The sequence below is a fragment of the Xenopus laevis genome, chromosome 1S (assembly GCF_017654675.1).
Source record: "Xenopus laevis strain J_2021 chromosome 1S, Xenopus_laevis_v10.1, whole genome shotgun sequence".
Lineage (NCBI taxonomy): Eukaryota > Metazoa > Chordata > Amphibia > Anura > Pipidae > Xenopus > Xenopus laevis.
In genome coordinates this window covers 179,464,654-179,485,705 of record NC_054372.1, presented here as the reverse complement: position 1 = coordinate 179,485,705, position 21,052 = coordinate 179,464,654, and the positions used below count along the sequence as shown (strand labels likewise).

General features: G+C 39.7%; 1 protein-coding gene across 9 annotated transcripts in view; it reads right to left on the bottom strand.

The window, feature by feature from the left end:
- Window positions 1–13,787: 13,787 nt before the first annotated feature.
- The window catches only part of mier3.S (mesoderm induction early response 1, family member 3 S homeolog), a 25,550-nt gene continuing 18,285 nt past the window's right edge, over window positions 13,788–21,052 (bottom strand). For 7 of the 9 annotated variants that reach the window (XM_018240982.2, XM_018240986.2, XM_018240981.2 and 4 more), the window contains 4 exons: window positions 20,247–20,341; window positions 18,057–18,184; window positions 17,761–17,906; window positions 14,794–16,000 (listed from right to left, as the gene is read on the bottom strand). In XM_018240982.2, coding sequence (XP_018096471.1) covers window positions 15,546–16,000; window positions 17,761–17,906; window positions 18,057–18,184; window positions 20,247–20,341 — 824 coding nt within the window. In that variant the 3' untranslated portion in view covers window positions 14,794–15,545. Of the gene's footprint in view, window positions 14,168–14,793; window positions 16,001–16,362; window positions 16,450–17,760; window positions 17,907–18,056; window positions 18,185–20,246; window positions 20,342–21,052 lie in introns of those variants that run through there. The other 2 variants (XM_041580566.1, XM_018240987.2) reach the window with 2 other exon arrangements.

Below are 21,052 nucleotides of genomic sequence, written 5' to 3'. Positions count from 1 at the left end.
GCTAAAACTTCTGATTTGTGTCACTTCTAAATGAACTTCTTTCAAAGGAGCATCATTGAGAAAAGAAAGAGCTTTCTGGTGTGGACTCTGCTTTGGAACCTACTGTGCGACTGCTTTGTGCTGCGTTGGGGCAGGATTGTTTCACATTAAGAGGCTGATTTTTTTTAAGGGTCGAATTAAAAATTAGAATTTTCAAATTTTTTTTACAGTCAAATTCAACTAGGGAATTATCCAAACTGGATTCGGGTTTTTTTTTAAAAAAATTTAATTAGATTTTCGAGATTTATCATACTCTGGCCCTTTAAGAATTCAAATTTGATTATTCAATACTTTAACCTGCCGAGTTCATGTATAAGCCAATGGTAGAGGTCTAGTGATCAATTTAAAGATGTTATGAGATTCCTGACAATCGAGTTTTTTTCGGAGAAAAAATTCAATTCGAGTTAAGTCGATCGAGTTTAAGATATTACATTTTTTTCTTATATAACCTCCCAATCGAATTTTGAGTATATTCGGATTTATTCCAGTTTTAAAAAAAATTAAAAAATTCACATAAATTCAAAATTCGACCCTTGATAAATGTGCCTCTAAGACTACAGAGCAGGAATGTGTAAGTTTTTCTCTTTATTTTGAATATATTCAGGTTATTTTTTTATATTTCTACTGCCTGGCATTTAAAGCTGTAGACGTGTTCCAAACCAAATCAGATGTCTGTAATAACCACAATTGTTGTTTATATATTTTGTTGATTGGTTGATTTATCTGCTGTTTTCCTTCTGGTCTACAACATGAATAGGAACTGGCTAATATGCAATTCAAGCATTCTATATATTTTTAAAAAAATTGATGGACAAAAAAAAAATCTACTTGAAAATGTGCTCCGCCCCTTTTAGCGCTGGGTTGAATGTTGAAACCTCTTTAGCGCTTAAGGAGTTAGAGGTCACTTGCATCTGTGTAGCTGGTGATATTGTTATTGTGTTGCAATTTAAGTGTTTTATTTAAAATTTTTTGTATTTTATGCATGTAAAACTGAAGGAAAATGGCAGCTTTCGCTTTCCTCTCTTTGGTAACGGTTTTAAACTCCTGTTGCATGAGCTTGAAAGCCGGAGGGGCCAGCGGCACGTGTGTGTGTATATATATATATATATATATATATATATATATATATATATATATATATATATATATGTGTGTGTATGGGGCAGATTTATCAAGGGTCGAAGTGAAAATTCTAAGTAAAAAAAAAAAAAAAAACTCGAATTTGAACTATTTTTTTGTGTATTTCGACTAGGGAATAGTCAAAATTCGATTTGAATTTGCAAAAAAATCAGAATATCGACATTTATCATGTACTGTCTTGTGGGGGGACCTTCTATAACCTATTTGGAATCAATTGGTGGACTTTAAAAATTCAAAGGTTTTTTTTAAAAAAAAAAAAGGAATCAAATTAGATCGAATACAGCCTATTCACCCGCAGAAAAAAAGCTTTGAATTTAATAAATTTAGGTTGGTCTTTTTTTATTCGAATTTCAAAGTTATGGGAGTTCAAAAAAACTCCCATTTCTTCAAAATTCGACCCTTGATAAATCAGTCGTGTGCGTGCGCACTGAACCCCGTCTGGCTTTTAGGATCTGTTGTGTCTGTTTCACTTTTAACTCTTTGGAAGCCAGTTGGGTCATTGCACAGCGAAAACGGATTTGGTATCCCGAGACTCAGGGCATTGGCGTAACTAGATATTACTGGGCCCCACAGCAAATTATTTTTCTGGCCCCCAAAATGTTTAGAGGTTGACTTGTTTCTCCAATATTTATTGAAATTGTATTTGAATTAGGGCCTCATGGAGCCCCTATACCTCCTGGGCCCCCCTGCAGCCGCAGGGTCTGCTTCCTCTATAGTTACGCCCCTGACTCAGGGTGAACTAAAAATAAGCTATTTGACATTTCAGCATCGTTTCTACTCCCCACCGACTGGGAAGACAAATGCTCGAAAACTAGCGGTTGCGCTGAAGTAATGTGAATTTTTTCCAATTGGACGTTCCCCCTTTGTGCAACAAGCAGTGTTTTCCAAAGAGTTAAAAATGAGTTTTGTTTCTTTTAAATGTGAAACTTGGTAGCTGGAACTGAATTGTGCTTTATCCCTATGCTACGTCATAAAACATATGGCTGTGTCTCTGCCCGTGCTACGCCCTTATTAAAGGAACGGTTCAGTGTAAAAATAACAACTGGTAAATAGTCTGTGCAAAATAAAACATGTTTCTAATATAGTTCGTTTTCCAAAAATGTAATGTATAAAGGCTGAAGTGACTGGATGTGTAACATAATAGCCAGAACACTACTTCCTGCTTTTCAGCTCTCTAACTCTGAGTTAGTCGGCAATTTTAAAGAAGAACCAAACCCTTAATGATAAAAACCCCTACCCCTCTCCCTGCTCCCCCGCAGCCCAGGTGTTACTGTCCGTTATTGCCCCTAAGTCTTTACTTGCTCCTCATTGCAGATTCAGCGGAGCTCAAGGGTGCCATCTGCTGGCTCTTCGGTCTTCTCCGGGTCTTCTTCCTTCACTTCGGCATTTCCATGACTTTCGATGCATGTGCAGTTGTTAGAAAAACTGGGAAAATGCTCCAACTGCACATGCGACGATACTGGGATTACTTTCAGGAGAAGACCGACGAGAAGAAGATGGCGCCTGTGAGCTCCGATGCGCTGAATCTGCAACGAGGCGTCAGTAAAGACTATGGGGCAATTACAGTTGGTAACACCTAGGCTGGGGGGAGCACGGAGGGGGGTCTATGTAGGGGGTTTGGTTCTCCTTTAAGGGGGCCCACATGAGACAAAACTGTTCGCAATTGATCCTCAGCATTCAGCTCAGATTCGAAAGCAACAGATATGACCCATGTGGCTTCCTCTCAAGTCTCTGATTGGTTACTGCCTGGTAACCAATCAGTGGAAACCAAGAGAGCTGAAAAGCAGGAAGTAGTGTTCTGTTTATTATGTTAGACATCCAGTCACTCCAGCCTTTATACATTACATTTTTGGCTAACTAACTATATTAGAAACATGTTTTATTTAGCACAGCCTATCTATTTACCCAGTTTTTATTTTTATACTGAACAATTCTTCACTCTTGTCCCGCACTCGACCATGATTTTATTTACTGGAAGATTCTATTGTCGCTTTCCTTGGCAGAAATGAACCTCCGCAAATCAGTATTATTTCCTTAGCTCCGCCCCCCGCTAGCTCCGCCCTGTGTGCATGTTTTCCTTCAGCTTGCTGGTAATCGCGGTGTTTTTATTATTTTTTTTTATGCAGATTGAGATGTAATCTAATTTCTTCGGATCAAAGCTGGACTGAAAATTTGTATTGTGTAATTATTTTTGTTCTTAATGTTATTTGGTACTTTCTTAAATTGTAAATAATGCCTACTGCTGTTTTATTCCAGTCTCTACTACCTCAGGTGTCCTATAGATTCTCTTCTACCAAAGTTCACTTTCACAATGAGACTTTATTTGCTGAATGATTCCTAAGACTTCCAGGGCTCAAGGGCTAATTTCTCTTAGCGCCTCACTGTGCAAAACAAATACTCTGGGTTAAGAAAATTTGGCTTCAATGTTTCCTTTGTTATTTTAAATATATCAAGATATTTTAATTATTAAAGGTTTTTATCCCATGAATTGATTGTATAGTATACTTTGTACCTATTTTTGGTGTTTTTTGTCTTTATAGTAAATAAAAGTTTTTGGACAAATATTGGCTCTAAAATTTCAGTTCTGTTTATCTCCTTCATGTCTGTATCAATGTCTATAGGAAATGTCGCTCCAGATATTCTGGGAATTGTACTCACCATAAAGCTGATTTGTGCCTCATTCTCATCAGTTTCCATTGCTCAATGCAGGGGAATCATTCATGCTACTTATATAGGCATGGGATACTGGAGACCCATTATCAGTGTCGGACTGGGACACCAGGGGCCCAGCCCAAAACCTTAGGCCAACCAAAAAAACCTTAGGCCAGGGGCCAACCAAAAAAAACCTTAGGCCAGGGGCCAACCAAAAAAAACCTTAGGCCAGGGGCCAACCAAAAAAAACCTTAGGCCAGGGGCCAACCAAAAAAAACCTTAGGCCAGGGGCCAACCAAAAAAAACCTTAGGCCAGGGGCCAACCAAAAAACCTTAGGCCAGGGGCCAACCAAAAAAGTACTATTATTCTTTCTCTCCTCACTCAACCTCTATTCTCCTAGTCTCTTTTCTCTATATACTATAATCTATTATTCCATCTATTTATTCTCATAGAAATAGGGAATGGCCATGAAATAGGCAGGAGGGCCCACTGACACCTGGGCCCACCGGGAGTTTTCCTTTTATCCCTGTTATCCAGAAAAGCTTTGAATTTCGAGAAGGCATCTACCATACACTCCATGGTTTAAAGGGGATTTATAGCATATATTTTCACAATGCATCAAACCATGTAAAATAATGAAAAATAAAAGAAATGGTTTTCATTTTAATACCTTTTGGGTCAAAAACTTCTATTAGCCCTGCAGCCCTCCCCCTTTGCAACTTCCTGTCCAGGAGTTTCCAGTATCAGGCTGTAGAGCCGCCAGCACCTTCTGCCTATTTACAGAGCAGCAGCCAATGAGGGAGGAGTGGATGTTTGTGATGTCACACTCAGTCCTTCCCAGCAGACATCAGATCACCCTTTCCCTGAACTGCTCCTTTCTTTCCCCTCTGCAGTGTTTATTTCTCTCCCCTGTTCTTTTAACCTCCCTCTCTGCCCTGTTCATTTAACCCCCTCCCTGCCCTGTTCATTGTCCTCCCCCCTCCATTCACTGTTTGTTCCTCTACCTTGCCCTACTATGATTGGGTGGGAAAAAAGAAAAGCAAACTGATGTGTACATAAAACATAATCTGATACTAAAAGTTTTTTTTATCCTTTTCTGGGGGCAATGTGTATCAGGAGTTAGTGTAAATAGCATAGAAATTTTCTACACGGTATTATGTTGTATACAAAAAACAATCAATGTATTTTAGGTTTTCCTTTGTAACTCCCTGCATCTCTTATGTTAAACAATTCCAGAGCATCAGCTGCATTTCTGCCCTTGCAACTCCCTGCACCTGACCGTAAATTGTTCCACAGCAACAGCTGCGTTTTCCCTTGCAACTCCCTGCACCTAAACATAAATTGTTCCAGAACAGCTGCATGTATTTCCTTGCAACTCCCTGCGCCTGACCATAAACTGTTCCACACCAACCGTTGCATTTACTCCCTTGCAACTCCCTACAACTAAACAAATTGTTTCAGGACTGCTGCATTTATTCCATTGCAACTCCCTGCAATTAAACATAAATTGTTCCAGAACTATTACAGTTTGTATTAACCTTCACATCAATTGCTTTATGTTGAGCATGTAAGATATATAGTTATAAATGAATGATCAGGCTGGCGACTTTCATTCTAGCCGGCGGGAAGGCAGTCTGAGGAGATTTGTCTTATCTCTCCCAGTCGGAGCGTGTGTCTCTCTGCCATTAAGGAGAAAGAAAGGCTAAGATTAAGTAAGCAGAAAGGTCTATATACAGTATATACACCAGTAAACCCTCAAAGTAATGCTACTCCTCTGAGTCTGAGCATTTATTTCCTTCTATTGTGTACACATGGACTTCTATATCAGACTTCCTGTTTTCAGCTTAAACTTCCAGGCCTTGGGCTTGAGCATGCTCAGTTTGCTCCTCGCCCCCTCCCCTGTAATCTGAGCCCAGAGCTATGAGTGAGCAGGGAAACTCAGGCAGGAAGTGATGTCACACCAAGAAAATATGGCAGCTCCTAAATAAACAGAGAACTTCTAGAGCTGTTTACTCAGGTATGGTAAAGCATTCTGCAGAATAAATATAGTGTTATAGCTTGCACTATTGTGGCTAATCTATTGGCAATAAACTGCCTCTGTAGCTTTCCTTCTCCTTTAAGGCCTGTTGGTGGGACATCCATGCCAAGTGATACTCTTCACTTACTAAAGATGACTGCTGGATACTCCCAACAGTTTTTTTGCAACATTTTTAGTTTGGAGACAATGACATTGGATTCATGACTTTCCATCATAAGGAAATGTGAAAAACTAAACTTGTTTTCCTCTTTTTTCACCATTTAAAAGCAGAGCAAGGGCAAAAACCCTTCCCAAAATGGCACACAAAAAGTGAACATGCAAGAAATAGTTTTTAAAAAAAAAAAAAAAAAAAAAAAAAATATTTATGAATGAAGTCACAGAGTTCCATAATACAAATATTTTATTTATGAAATTTAGACTTTAACCAATTTACTGTGTCTCAACCATTGCACCGAGGTCAGAAACGTTTCCCAGTCCAGGCTTCATTCCTAAGCAGGTCTTGGAACTAAAAAAAAAAAAAAAGGTATTGACAGTAACATCTGAATCATCATTAAGTTTTACACTCAAAGACAGCACGAATCCCCACGCAGCCTCAACTATTGGCAAGAATGTTCTGAACAGATCTCGGTGGGCTACAACCTCCCCGACACACAGTATTGCTACAAAAGAGATCCTCGGCAGACTCCTTGGAAATCAACAATTCTAAAGAAAAAAATATATTTATAGAAAAAAAAATCTAGGTTTTTGTTTTTTTTGGTTTGTCCGCATGAAAAATACTGATGAAAAAAGAAGTTTCCCAGAGGAATTGTGCTTTTTTTTTAAAAAAATGTATATTAAAAGTTAAAAAGGCAAGAGATTTTTCACGTTTGCAAGACTTTTCACGCTAACTCTAAAAAATGCTTTTATTTATTTTTTTAAACTCCTTTGCTTGCCAAATAGGACCGCAATACTGATTAACGTAAAAAAAGAGGATTTTACTATGTATTGGCTTAACGGACCAGTAACATCAGATTTTTTTTAAAAAAAATTCGTTAGCATACAATGAAAAGAAAAATTATTAAGAAATAACTGCTTCCGCTCTTCTTCAAAAAAGGAGACAGGTCGTTGATCCATCGTGCGGTGCTTGATTTATCCTCCCTCGCTATCTCCTATAAGGAAGGCAGGGAGTAGAAATCGAGCGCCGCACGATGGTTCGTCTATTCTGAAGAGCGGAGTTTCGGTAAGTTATTGAAAGACTGAGTGATTTCAAAGTTTAATTTGTTGGTGTTTTTTGTTGTATACTGGTGATTTTTTTTTAAAATTTGATGTTACTGGTCCTTTAACAGTTAATGCAGTCAGTTTGTAGTGGTGCAAGTCTCAAGTGACAGCACAGAGGTTAAAAAAAAAACGAAAAAAAATCTTAAAAATGTTAGTATGATGTAGAGAGGGATATTCTGAGACTATTTGCAATTGTTTTTTTTTTTTTATTATATGTGGTTTTTGAGTTATTTAATTAGCATCTCTGAAGTTTGTAATTTCATCAATATAGGGTCTAAATTACCCCAGTAACCCTGCATTGATAGGAATAAGAGACTGGAATATGAATAGGAGAAGCCTGAATAGAAAGAGGAGACATAAAAAGTAGCAATGACAAGGGGCTGATTTATAAAGGGTCTAATAGAAAATTCTAATTTTTTTTAAGTTTCAAAACTGTCAAATTCAACTAGGGAATTATTTCCAAACTCGATTGAGTTTTTTTTAAAAAAAAAATTGAATTCGATTTTCAAGATTTATCATACTCTGGCCCTTTAAGAATTCAAATTAGACTATTCGCCACCTAAAACCTGCTGAATTCATGTATAAGTCAATGGGAGAGGACCAGTGACCAATTTGGAGATGTTTGTAGCCTTCCTGACATTCAAGTTTTTTTTTCCAGAGAAAAAAATCAGATCGAGTTCAGTCAAATTAGATTGGAGTTTACGGGTTGTTAAAATTCGTCCAAGTTTGCCATATTAGATTTTGTTTTTTCTAAAATAACTCCCCAATCAAGTTTAAAGTAAAATCGAATTCATGTAAGTTTAAAAAAACAAAAACCTATGAATTCGAAATACAACCCTTGAAAGCAGGGCCTGAACTAGGGGTAGGCAGAGTAGGCACGTGCCTAGGGCGCAAAGCTGGGGGGGGCGCCAGGCACGTACTTACTCCTACCCCTAGTCCGGTCCCTTCTTTGCCGACCACGAGTACGCAAACGCATGAGTCGGTTTACGCATGCGTCGATTTGCACAGAAGCGCCTTTTCGCGCATGCGCAGAAGCGCGCAACTAGCCGGGCAGGCTGCCTAGAGCGCTACCCGGCTACCTCTAAATGTGTAGCCTTAAGGCCCCATACACAGGCTGATAAAAGCTGCCGACAGAGTCGGAAGCTTATTGTCCCGTGTGTGGGGCCATTCGACAGGCTTCCCCGATCGAGATCTGCCTGAAAGTCCGCCAGATCTCGAACGGGCAGGTTAAAAAAATCCTGTCGGATCGCGGCTGCATCTACGAGGTCCCGTGATCCGACTGCACGTATCGGATCCATTATAATCTGATCATTGGGCCCTAGCGACGTAGAAATCCACTCGTTTGGCGATGTGCCAAGCAAGCAGATCACTCCGCGATATTCCCACATCGAATTGGGAATGTCGCGGAGTGATCTGCTTGTTTGGCACATCGCCAAACGAGTGGATTTCTACGGCTATGGCCAACTTTAAGGTGGCCATAGATGTAACAATTACGATCTTTTACAAGAAATATCGTTCCTTCAATACACACACGTGTACAATGACCGATGTTTGACTTCAAAATTTTCTGTCCAGCCTGATCGACCGATATCCAAGTCTTCTACTGATATTGGTCGGCTCATTTCCCACCATACATGCACCGAATATCATACGAAAATGTATTGCGTACAATATTATCTGTGCGTCTATGGTCACCTTTACAGAGCATTTGTTTTTAGATGGCGTCGGTGAACCCACCCCCCCATTGGAAAGCTGGAAAGAGTCAGAAGAAAAAGGGCAAATAATTAAACTTTAAAAAATAAATAATGAAGACCAATTGAAAAGTTGCTTAGAATTAGCCATTTTAGAACATACTAAAAGCTAACTTAAAAGTGAACCACCCCTTTAAAGGAGAAGGAAAGCTACGGAGGCATTTTATTGCCAATAGATTAGCTGCAATAGTGCAAGCTAGAATGCTATATTTATTCTGTAGAACGTTTTACCATACCTGAGTAAACAGCTCTAGAAGCTCTCTGTTTGTTTAGGATAGGAGCTGCAGTATTAACGTGGTGTGACATCACTTCCTGCCTGAGTCTCTCCCTGCTCTGGGCTCAGATTACAGTAGAGAAGGGAGGGGGGTGGGGAAGAAGAGCAAACTGAGCATGCTCTTGCCCAGGGCAATGAGGTTTAAGCTGAAGGCAGGAAGTCTGATACAGAAGCCCATGAGTACACAATAGAAGGAAAGAAATGCAGTGTTTCTTTTGACAGAGGACTCAGAGCAGCACTACTTTGGGGGTTTACTGGTATATTTAGATGGACCTTTCTGATAAGGCTTACTTAGTTTTAACCTTTCCTTCTCCTTTAAACAAACTTTTTTTTCTCCCAAAAAAATTTCAAACAAACAAAAACTAAATAGCTATTTTACACGGGTACAGTTAATAGTGGTACACGTGTGTGTGTGTGTCACGGTGAGCAGGCACAGAAAAGTTTCTATACTTTGTAAACAGGCGCTGACTGTCCAGTAACAAGATGATGATGATGACGGTGCATCTAGGAGTTTCCCAGTCTTTGATCACAGAATATCTGTGAAAAGATCCTAAAATGACTAAGTCACGCGAAGGCTCAATGTAACACAACAATGACAAGTCCTGCCATCTCTCTGGATGGACCTCTACTATATACTGGCCTAGAACTTATTCCAAAGCCTTTCAAGTTTGACAAAAGGGACTTCTATAGAAATGAAAGGACAAAGAGATAAAATCACAGTAACTTGGGACATTTTAAAGTAGAGTCCTGCGCGGAACTAATTTCTAAGACCGGACCGGACCGGACCCACAAACCGCATTATTTACCCACTTTGATCCACTACCCGACACACGCGCGCAACTGCCTTATCCGCAAACCGACCCACAACCCGCCGACAACTATCAAACCGGAAGTGATGTTGTTGCAAACTGGAAGTGACATCATCCATAGTGCCCAATAGCCAAGAGGAAGAGGGAGAGAAGCACGCTGCTGGGAGAGAGCTGCAGCAAGAAGAGACCTGCAACCCAACCCGCAGACACGCATCTATAGCCGCACCTGAAAAGCCTACCCTCGTTCCGCTAGAGTGACTGTTGGCTAACCTGAAGAACCATTTCATAAGACTTGGTATAAAGTAAAAAAATTTAATTTAAGCTTCAGCATACTGCATTAAGAAACTTTCTAAACACAATCAAATATTCTGTACCGTTTCTGAAATAATCAAATTTATTTTGCGGAGAGAGGAATAGTGAAGATATACTTGATTATTTCAGAAACTAAGCAGAATTTTTATATTAAATGACATTTTAAATATACATTTTTCAAGATGGTTTAACAACAGGGGCAACGAAAACTCCACACACACACTGGATAGTTGATTAGCCAGGAAAAAAAACTTGGGAGTAAAAGTAAAGTATACTCATTATCTAGGCAGGGATGAAGAAATGGGAAACTATACAGACATTCAGTCTTCTCTATAATTTGTCGGTGTAAATGTAAAAAAAAAAAAAAATTAAATTCTCTAAGAACCCAAAGCAACAGTCACTCAGGGCTGATGTTAAAGGAGAAGGAAAGGCTAGAATTAAGTAAGCTTTATCAGAAAGGTCTATATAAATACACCAGTAAACCCTCAAAGTAATGCTGCTCTGAGTCCTCTGTCAAAAGAAACACAACATTTCTTTCCTTATTTTGTGTACTCATGGGCTTCTGTATCAGACTTCCTGTTTTCAGCTTGAACCTCCAGGGCTAGGGCTTGAGCATGCTCAGTTTGCTCCTCTTCCCGTCCCCCCTCCCTGCTGTAATCTGAGCCCAGAGCTATGAGTGAGCAGGGAGATACTAAGGCAGGAAGTGATGTCACACCAAGCTAATATGGCAGCTGCTATCCTTAAACAGAGAGAGCTTCTATAATGGTTTACTCAGATATGGTAAAGCATTCTGCAGAATAAATATATTGTTATATCTTGCACTATTGTGGCTAATCTATTGGCAATAAACTGCTTTGGTAGCTTTCCTTCTCCTTTAATGCATTTCACAGTAAATGTAATAAATAACCTCCCTCTCAAATTTACACAAAGAGAATACATGGCACATCCAGCCCCCTCCTTGCTGAGACATCCCCCTTCTAGACACTTCTAGCACAAACCCAACACATGAACCTTTGCAAAAAAAAAAAAAAAAAAAATCAATATATTGGTTTTAATCAGTGCTGAAGCTTCCGTTAACAAAAAAGGTAAATAACCAATAAATCAACCTATTACTGAGTTGAAAAAACGGCACCAAACTGCATTGAAGGGGGTTAACCACTTACTGGCCAAAGGACTGCAAAAATGGTTGAAAAGGCAAAGTGAGGAGCAATGCAAGAGACTCTGGTAGAAGTAATACAACAGATGTGCTTTTTTTGTTTTTTATAATGTTGCGTATGCATTAAATCTGTAAAATACACACGACTGCAATGTATTGGACAGCAATGAATAAAGTGAACCGTTAGGGGCATATTTATCAAGGGTCGAATAGTCAATTTGAATTTCAAAATTCACACATTCGAATTTTAATCCCCCTATTCAAATGTGAGATTTCTCACACCTCGACCCTGGAAACAGTCCTAATTTGAATATTCGCCACCTGAAACCGGTCGAGTTCATGTACAAGTCAATGGCAGGGGTCCGATGAGCCATTTGGAGATGTAAATTGCCTTCCTGACATTCGAGGTTTTTTTTCAGGAGGAAAACTCGATTCGAACAATAGAATACAATTCGAATTTTCAGGTCAGAACCATTCTAATTTTTTCTTAAAGGAGAATTCAACCCTTCGCTAAATAAAACCCTACCCCCCAACTAGAGTTCACACCTTTTCTGGAAAAAAATACCAGCCTTCCTATATATTTAACCTTTTTCCCTATTAATAACATTGAGATCAACCATCATTTTTACCGGCCTGGCGGGTAAAATACTGCCCAGGTGGCAACCCTACGCAGACACCCCTCCCTCTAGCCTAGCTCCCCCCCCCCGGAGAAATGCCCCTAACTTTTTACTTACCCCTCAGATTCAGGGATCACAGTTCACCGCAGCCATCTTCCGGGTCTTCATGTCTTCTTCCAATTTACATCTATTACGGCGCATGCACAGTTGTTGCGAACTGGGAAATTGCTCCAACTGTGAATGCGCCGATTCGCCAGTCTCATTTTCAGATTACCGAAGACCCGGAAGATGGCTGCAGTGAACTGCAATCCCTGAATCTGCACCGAGGGGTAAGTAAAAAGTTAGGGGCATTTCCCTGGGTAGGGCAGCTAGGCTGGGGGTCTTCGTAAGGTAGGGTTTTTTTTTTTAGTTAAAGGGATACTGTCATAGGAAAAAGATTTTTTTCAAAATGAATCAGTTAATAGTGCTGCTCCAGCAGAATTCTGCACTGAAATCCATTTCTCAAAAGAGCAAACAGATTTTTTTATATTCAATTTTGAAATCTGACATGAGGCTAGATATATTGTCAATTTCCCAGCTGCCCCAAGTCATGTGACTGTGCTCTGATAAACTTCAATCACTCTTTACTGCTGTACTGCAAGTTGGAGTGATATCACCCCCTCCCTTTTCCCCCCCCAGCAGCCAAACAAAAGAACAATGGGAAGGTAACCAGATAACAGCTCACTAACACAAGATAACAGCTGCCTGGTAGATCTAAGAACAGCACTCAATAGTAAAAACCCATGTCCCACTGAGACACATTCAGTTACATTGAGAAGGAAAAACAGCAGCCTGCCAGAAAGCATTTCTCTCCTAAAGTGCAGGCACAAGTCACATGACTGGGGGCAGCTGGGAAATTGATAAAATGTCTAGCCCCATGTCAGATTTCAAAATTGAATATAAAAAAAAAAACTGTTTGCTCTTTTGAGAAATGGATTTCAGTGCACTATTAACTGATGCGTTTTGATAAAAACATGTTTTCCGATGACAGGATCCCTTTAAAGGAGAATTCAACCCATAACATAAAAAACCCTACCCTACATAGACCCCCTCCTTCCTTCCTCCCCCCGGCCTAGCTGCCCCATCCAGGGAAATGCCCCTAACTTTTTACTTACCCCTCGGTGCAGATTATGTCCTCGGGAGTTCACGGCAGCCATCTTCTTTTCTTTGTTAAACTTCGGAAGCAGCGCAGAGTTTCATTGCATGCACAGTTGGAGTAACATTCCGGTCCCGAATAACTGTGCATGAGCCGAAATTCATGAAAATTTTTCGTAAATTTAGACGCAACCGCAGTTGCCCAGGAACGGATTATAACTCCAACTCCTGTGCATGCGCCAAAAATGCTGGTCTGCTTCAGAAGTTTAACGAAGAAAAGAAGATGGCTGCCGTGAACTACAGAGGACACAATCTGCACCGAGGGGTAAGTAAAAAGTTAGGGTCAAAAGTTAGGGTTTTTTTTATGTTACGGGTTTAATTCTCCTTTAAGGGTTGAATTCTCCTTAAAATAAGCTCCCAGTCTAATTGTGAGTATATGAGTTTCTAAATCATTTAATATACATGATGCTGCTCCATTATGGAATAGGTTATGTTGTCCCTCCTTCCCCTTTAATACGATCCTTCTACAGAAAAAGCACCTTTGTTCGTTCGCGGGAGGTCTCTGTCCTACTACAGAAAAAAGAAAAAACACTGAAAAGCTAAGCTGTAAATGGTAAATAATATATATTTATCATGTAAACTTAGTGGTACATCCTAAAAGGCAACCGAATCTGCTGCGACAGCGCCAGCCGCCTCAGGAAAAGGTTAAAGATACACAGATCAGTGTGTAATTTATTTTACAATCTCATAACCATGAGGACAAATCTCATAACCAAAAATACAATAGAATATTACAAAAAAATAAAATAAAAGTTCTCTGTCCATTTTACTGAAGTACACGACCAATGGATCCCGGCAACAGGAAAGTCTGACCGCCAGCCCTGCCCTGTAAACTGCAAAGCCAACTGAGCTGAGGCTTTTCTCTATATTGTGGCTTCGTTACGACAAGCTTCCTGATTGGCTGAAAGGACCAATGACAAGATCGTTCTGTAAAGAAATATAGAGGTTTGCACAGTTTTAAAAGAAAGTGGGGGATGAGGAATGCAAATTCAAATTGGAATATGTCAGGCTCGCATTAAAAAGAACAAAAAAAAAAAGTATACGCTACATTTAGCAGGGATCGAAATTGGTACCTGTAAACATTTTTTTTTTGTTGTCCACTGAACCCATTGCTGTAAAAAAAAAAAAAAAAAAAAAAAAAAAAAAAAAAAAAAGGGTAAGGATGCACCGAATCCACTATATTGGATTCGGCCGACCCCGAATCCTTTGCGGATACATAACCCCAATTTGCATATGCAAATTAGGGGTGGGATGGGAAAAATTTACTTTATTCCCTTCCCCACCACTAATTTGCATATGCAAATTTGGGTTTGGTTAGGCTGGGCAGAGGGATTCAACCGAATCCTGCTGAAAAAGGTTGAATCCTGGCCGAATCCCGAATCGAATCCTAAATTACATATGCAAATTAGGGGTGGGAAGGGGAAAACATTTACTTGTTTTGTGACAAGTCACACTATTTCCTTCCCTGCCCCTAATTTGTATATGAAAATTGGGATTCAGATTCAAATGGGCCGGGCAGAAGGATTCAGCCGAATCTAGAATCCTGAACCGAAAACTTTTTTTTTTTTTACTTCCTTGTTTTGTGACAAAGTCATGTGATTTCACTCCCCACCCCTAATTTGCATATGCAAATTATGATTCAGATTCAGTTCAGCCGGGCAGAAGGATTCAACTGAATCCGAACCCACCTGAAAAAGGTAGATTCCTGAATCGAATCCAAATTTACATATTCAAATTAGGGGTGGGAAGGGGAAAACTTTTTTACTTCCTTGTTTGTGACAAAAAGTCACACCATTTCCTTCCCCGCCCCTAATTTGCATATGCAAATTAGGATTCGGATTCAGTTCGGCCAGGCAGAAGGATTCGGGCGAATCTAAATCCTGCTGAAAAAGGCCGAATCCTGGATTTGGTGCCTCCCTAATAAAATGGTAGCTTGAAAGCAAAGAAGCCAATACATTTGATACACAACCTCTGTGCTGGTTTTCAGATGGGGACTCGATATCTACAGAATTTAACAAAAATAGAAGCATTAAGCTGCAACCCCCCCCCCCCCCCGATAGTAATCTAGATTCCCAAATCTGCCGAGCATAGTCTGTTGCCACGTAAATGGACCGAAAAGAAGTTCTTGACAAAAATCAAGATATAGTTCTTTACATACAAAGACATCACTGATGTCATAGGAAAAAGAAAAAAAAAAAAAAAAAGTTCAAACTTCCAGTGAAAGACTAGGCAAACCCGAAGTTTTGATCAGATTTTACTGCAACTCCACAGTCAGTGTTTTGTTGTTCTTTTTTGGAGACTGAAATTATTCCGACTGAAGGGCCGTGTGGTGTAGTGTGTGTGAATTTATAAAACTACTGGTCTCATTTGCGGATAAACTGCTTAAGTCTGCCATGGACACGGCCATTTTGGCACTGGTGATGTGGTGCGTGTGGTTCTCAAAGTCCACACTGAGGTTATTTACAGAAACGTCACTGATAAAAGATTCTGGAACAGAGATTCCCATTTTTATCCTTTTTGCCGGCCTCTCGGGTTCCTCGCTGCATAAGTTCAAAGTGTTCACCTCGGAGGGGTAAAATCCAGTCTCAAATATATTAAAACAATCACTTTCCCCATTGCTGGGCAACGTAAGCAAGTCTTCTGTTCCGACCGGCACGTGATTGACCGGCACTCGGGGTAAAGCGTCCAGAGCAGGGAAGTCATCGTTCAAGCAGTCGACGTCGGCAGAATTACATACGGTGGCTACGCTGTGCGTCAGTGCTGAAAGACACATGAAACATGAAATATAAACAGAAACCACAAGTTCATCTATCTGACTTCCCATATCCAGTTACCTTGGTATCTCTCATTTTAGGATTTAAATGGCTTAATGGAGAACTAAACCCTAAAAAAAAAAACCCATGGATAGAAATTAGGGATGCAACGAATCCACTATTTTGGATTTGGCCGAACTCCCGAATCCTTTCCAAAAGATTCGGCAGAATACCGAACCTAATCTGAATTTGCATATACAAATTAGGGGTGAGAAGGGGAAAACATTTTTTTTTAGAGTCCTGCATGGAACCAATTTGTTAAATCCGACCAGCGACCTGCACCCGCTTCGACCCGCTACCTGACAGTACCTTATCCGCAACCTGATCCGCTGATCATCAAGAAACAGGAAGTGTGGTCATTGTAAACCGGAAGTGACATCATTGGAAGTAGGCGTGCTTAGAAAAAAAAAGGAGTAAAACTCGCTATTGAGAAGACTCGCGTCAGGAACCGCACTCCACAAACCCAGAGAACCGCGTCTTTACCCGCTCCCAAAACTTCTGTTTGCATCCCACAGGGTTCCGCAGGTTTTTCGGGTAACCCGTGGGTACCCAACCCTCTGCAGGACTAACATTTTTTACTTCCTTGTTTTGTGACAGTCACACAATTTCCCTCACCGTCCTAATTTGCATCTGCAAATTAGAATTTGGATTCGGTTTGGCCAGGCAGAAGGATTCAGCTGAATCCCGAATCCCAAATTGAATCCTGGATTCGGTGGATCCCTAATAGAAATGCCATATTTTATAAATTGAACTTATTGCACCAGCCTTAAGTTTCAGCTTGTCAATAGCAGCAATGATCCAGGACTTCAAACTTGTCACAGGGGGTCACCATCTTGGAAAGTGTCTGTGACACTCACATGCTCAGTGGGCTCTGAGCAGCTGTTGAGAAGCTAAGCTTAGGGCTCGTCACTAATTATCCAGCAGAAAATGAGGTTGGTCTGTAATATAAGCTGATGCTACAGGGCTCATTATTAAATTCTGATACTAATTGCACTGGTTTCTGTGCTGCCATGTAGTAATTATCTGTATTAATTACTAATCAGCCTTATATTGTGACATTTCTATTCTATGTGTACAGTGTATTGTGAGTGGGACCCTAAGCTCAGTAAGTGAAAGCAGCACAGAGCATGTGCAGTGAATCAGCAGAAAAGAAGATGGGGAGCTACTGGGGCATCTTTGGAGACACAGATCTTTACTGCTAAAGGGTTGTGGTTGCCTTGGGCTGGTACAGAAGCACAAAAGCTCATATACAACATTTCAAGATACTTCTTTAGTTAAGCTTTAGTTCTACTTTAACGCTTTCAAATAGAATTTGTTCTATCGAGATTGGCAAACTGAAGGACATTTGTGATTACATAGTTAAATCGGGTTGAAAAAAGACAAAGTCCATCAAGTTCAACCCCTCCAAATGAAAACCCAGCATCCATACACACACCCTCCCTACTTTCACATAAATTCTATATACCCATATCTATACTAACTATAGAGTTTAGTATCACAATAGCCTTTGATATTCTGTCTGTAGTTAATACAGTTGAACTTCTTATATCTTGGTAAAAATATTGGTCTACCTGCAAATTCATTGATCCGTTTTTGAGTTGGTGCCATGAAGGTTACTTGAAACCATAAGACAGTACCAGACAGATTTTTTGATAAATGTGCTCCATATTGTGAGCAAAGCAAGGGGTTGTCTGTTCCTCATCTCACCTGTCAGGTCGTTCGCAGTAATCGAGTTCAGTATATTAAGCTGCGAGTCAGGAATTGGATCTGTTCTACTATGGCAGGTTAAGGCTGATGTGTTTCCTACTGCTCCAAGAATCTCCGCTTCATCCACCAAACGATCCATAAAATCACTAAAATATAAACAAAACGGGAAAAAAATGCCAAACATTTGTGAGGGTTATCACCATTTGTGGGTTACCTTTTTTTTTTCTGGACGAAAATGACGAATAATGGTATGTGATACACAAATTAGGGGAGGGATAAAATCCAGTGCTACTTACGTTACTCCAGGGTGGTGATTGTATCTTTTCTTTCCAAATTTAGTTCGCTGAGCAAAATATTCATATCTTTCCGATTTTTTCCACATGTAATAAAAGGCCACACATTCAGCAACTGTCCGAGACTTAACCTGGAAGTTGAAAAGCCAGAAAACCAAAGTTTAATTTGAGCACTGACAATTAGGGATTTAACAAATTCAGGATTCGGGTAGGGATTTGGCCGATTCTTTGTGGCCGGCAAACCGAATCTGCATATGCAAGTTAGGGGTGGAGAAGAAAATCGTGTGACTTTTTGTCACTAAACAAGTATAAAAAAAAAATCCCCTTCCCACCTCTAATTTGCATATGCAAATTAGGATTCAGATTGGGTTCAGCCAAATCTTTCGCAAAAGAATTCCGGGGATCGGCTAAATCTAAAATAGTGGATTCGATGCATCCCTACAGACAATATGTGGATGCAGTTCTGGGTGGTCTACTGCATTTAACAGAGTGTTAAAGTCACATAGGTGGATTTAGTAAGTACACCATACGGAAATCGGTACCTTAAAGGGCACCAATCATGACCAAAATCATTTACTAAGTAAATACATTATGTGAAAGTTCAAGAAATCTGATTTTTAAAACAGTTAGAATTGTTTGTATAATGTAAATCATCAGCTCACTATACCTACTGCAAGATCTCCCCTATCTCCCCTGCAGTTCTAGCTGAGGCAGCCATCTTGGATTTCACTGGCTTCTCCTACCTATATCTTCCCAGCCAACTGTAGCTCTGAAATCTCGCACATGCTCAGTTGAAATTCCTTGTTGCTTATCAACCCTTCTAAGCTATTATCAAATCAGCCAAACCTGTGTGTTAGCTGCTGTTCAGTAGTGCTGCCACATGCTGGAAGTTACTGTGTGTCCTTCATTTGCATAATAACATCACCAGCAAGGGACAAGATAGGGAAATCTCGTGATACTTCTAGTGGAGGAGTTTACTTAAACAAGGCATTCTGGGTAGAATGCTCCTGAAATTTGCATATTAGAGTCTCTGTTATAGTCTCAGTATGGCCTCCCTCAGTGAAAGAACTCATTTGACAAAGTAAGGGATTTTTTTTAAAACCTGCAGTTTTTTCAAAAAACTATATATGTAGTTTGATTAAACGTGTTTATCTTGTACTGGTCAGATTGTTAACATGTGTTTGATTTTGGCTGTGATAGGTGCCCTTTAACCCAAATAGAATGGCCTAAAGAACAGCCTCCACAAATTATTTCTGATTGGGAATCCTTGGAGACCTTATTTTACCGTGGATGCAGCAGTTTACTAAAAGTACTGCTTAAAGGGATACTGTCATGGTAAAAATTTTTATATTTTTCAAAATGCATCAGTTAATAGTGCTGCTCCAGAAGAATTCTGCACTGAAATCAGTTTTTAAAAAGAGCAAGCAGATTTTTTTATATTTAATTTTGAAATCTGACAAGGGGCTAGACATATTGTCAGTTTCCCAGCTGCCCCCAGTCATGTGACTTGTGCTCTGATAAACTTCAGTCACTCTTTACTGCAAGTTGGAGTGATATCAACCCCCCCCCCTGCAGCCTAACAGAACAATGGGAAGGTAACGAGATAGCAGCTCCCTAACACAAGATAACAGCTCCCTGGTAGATATAATAAAAGCACTCAGTAGTAAAATCCAGGTCCCACTAAGACACATTCAGTTACATTGAGTAGGAGAAACAACAGCCTGCCATTGTAACTTTCTGAAAGCACATGGCCAGGCAAAATGACCTAAGATGGCTGCCTACACACCAATACTATAGATTTAAAAAAATACACTTGCTGGTTCAGGAATTAAATTTTATATTGTAGAGTAAATTGTAGAGTAAATTATTTGCAGTGTAAACAGTGTAATTTAGAAATAAAAAAAAGACATATAAACCATGACAGAATCCCTTTAAGTACCCAGTATAATCCCATTGTTAGCCTGCAGACTGGATGTTCAGTCAATTATACAGAAAGTTCAGAAGACAGGACCATTACCTACTTTGAGGTTCTGTTTAACCCCCCTGATACAAGAACCATTTCTTGAAAATGTAAGCAACAATGGATGAATATGGTGAGATGTGTTATTATTCAGAAATATGCAAACTGTACATGTACATTCAAAATAGATCTTGTAATACGGAAAAAAGCCGGAAATAAAGCAAGATGTCTACCTCATTTTTTTGTATCAGATGAAAGTCCTTTCCATGTATCTCGAGCGCATGCTCAAAATTACTACATTCCTCTTCAGTCCAAGGTGTGATCTCATCTATCAATGTAAAGAACCGAAATTAAAAGAAAAAAAAGTGATAGTCTGCCCTTGGATAAAGTGCTGAAGTGATCGTAGCACAAGTACATTCACATTTTATGAAAATATGTTTAGGAGGAAACACCTGTAACAAACTATGGGAAACCCTGGAGATGGAAATGAACAGGCTGAATTGCATATGTAGTGAGCACTGCAGCCTCTTTCATTTGCCTGCCTGGCCAAACCTTTAAACTTTTATTGTATCAGCAGCCCTTTAAAGGGGAACTTCACAAAAACAGAACTTGAGCTTTTTGTAAACACAATTTCAAGCAACTTTGCAATATACATCATTTAAAAAATATGCAGACTTTTCATGATTTCTAATGGTTTCCGACAGTTCCCTAAGCCTAGCCCCCTGCTGATCTGTCTGACTACTTTGCTGATCTGGCTGACTACTGTTACTTTGTATCACCAGCCATCTGTCCTTAGCCTGCATCCTCCAAACCCCTCAATTCCCTGCACATGATTTCAATAAGGAATATAACATCATAGTGCAATGCATTGTGGGTTATGTCATTCCTGCATGCTGTCTGTAAACTGTGGAGAAGTTGTTACAATTTGTAACATCAGTGTTTAGTCCCTCCTTCCCTGCCAGGATTTCAAATGATGTAGAAAGAGAAGAACTATTGAATTTCAGCATAGAAAATGGCATTTATTCATACCTTTTGAAGA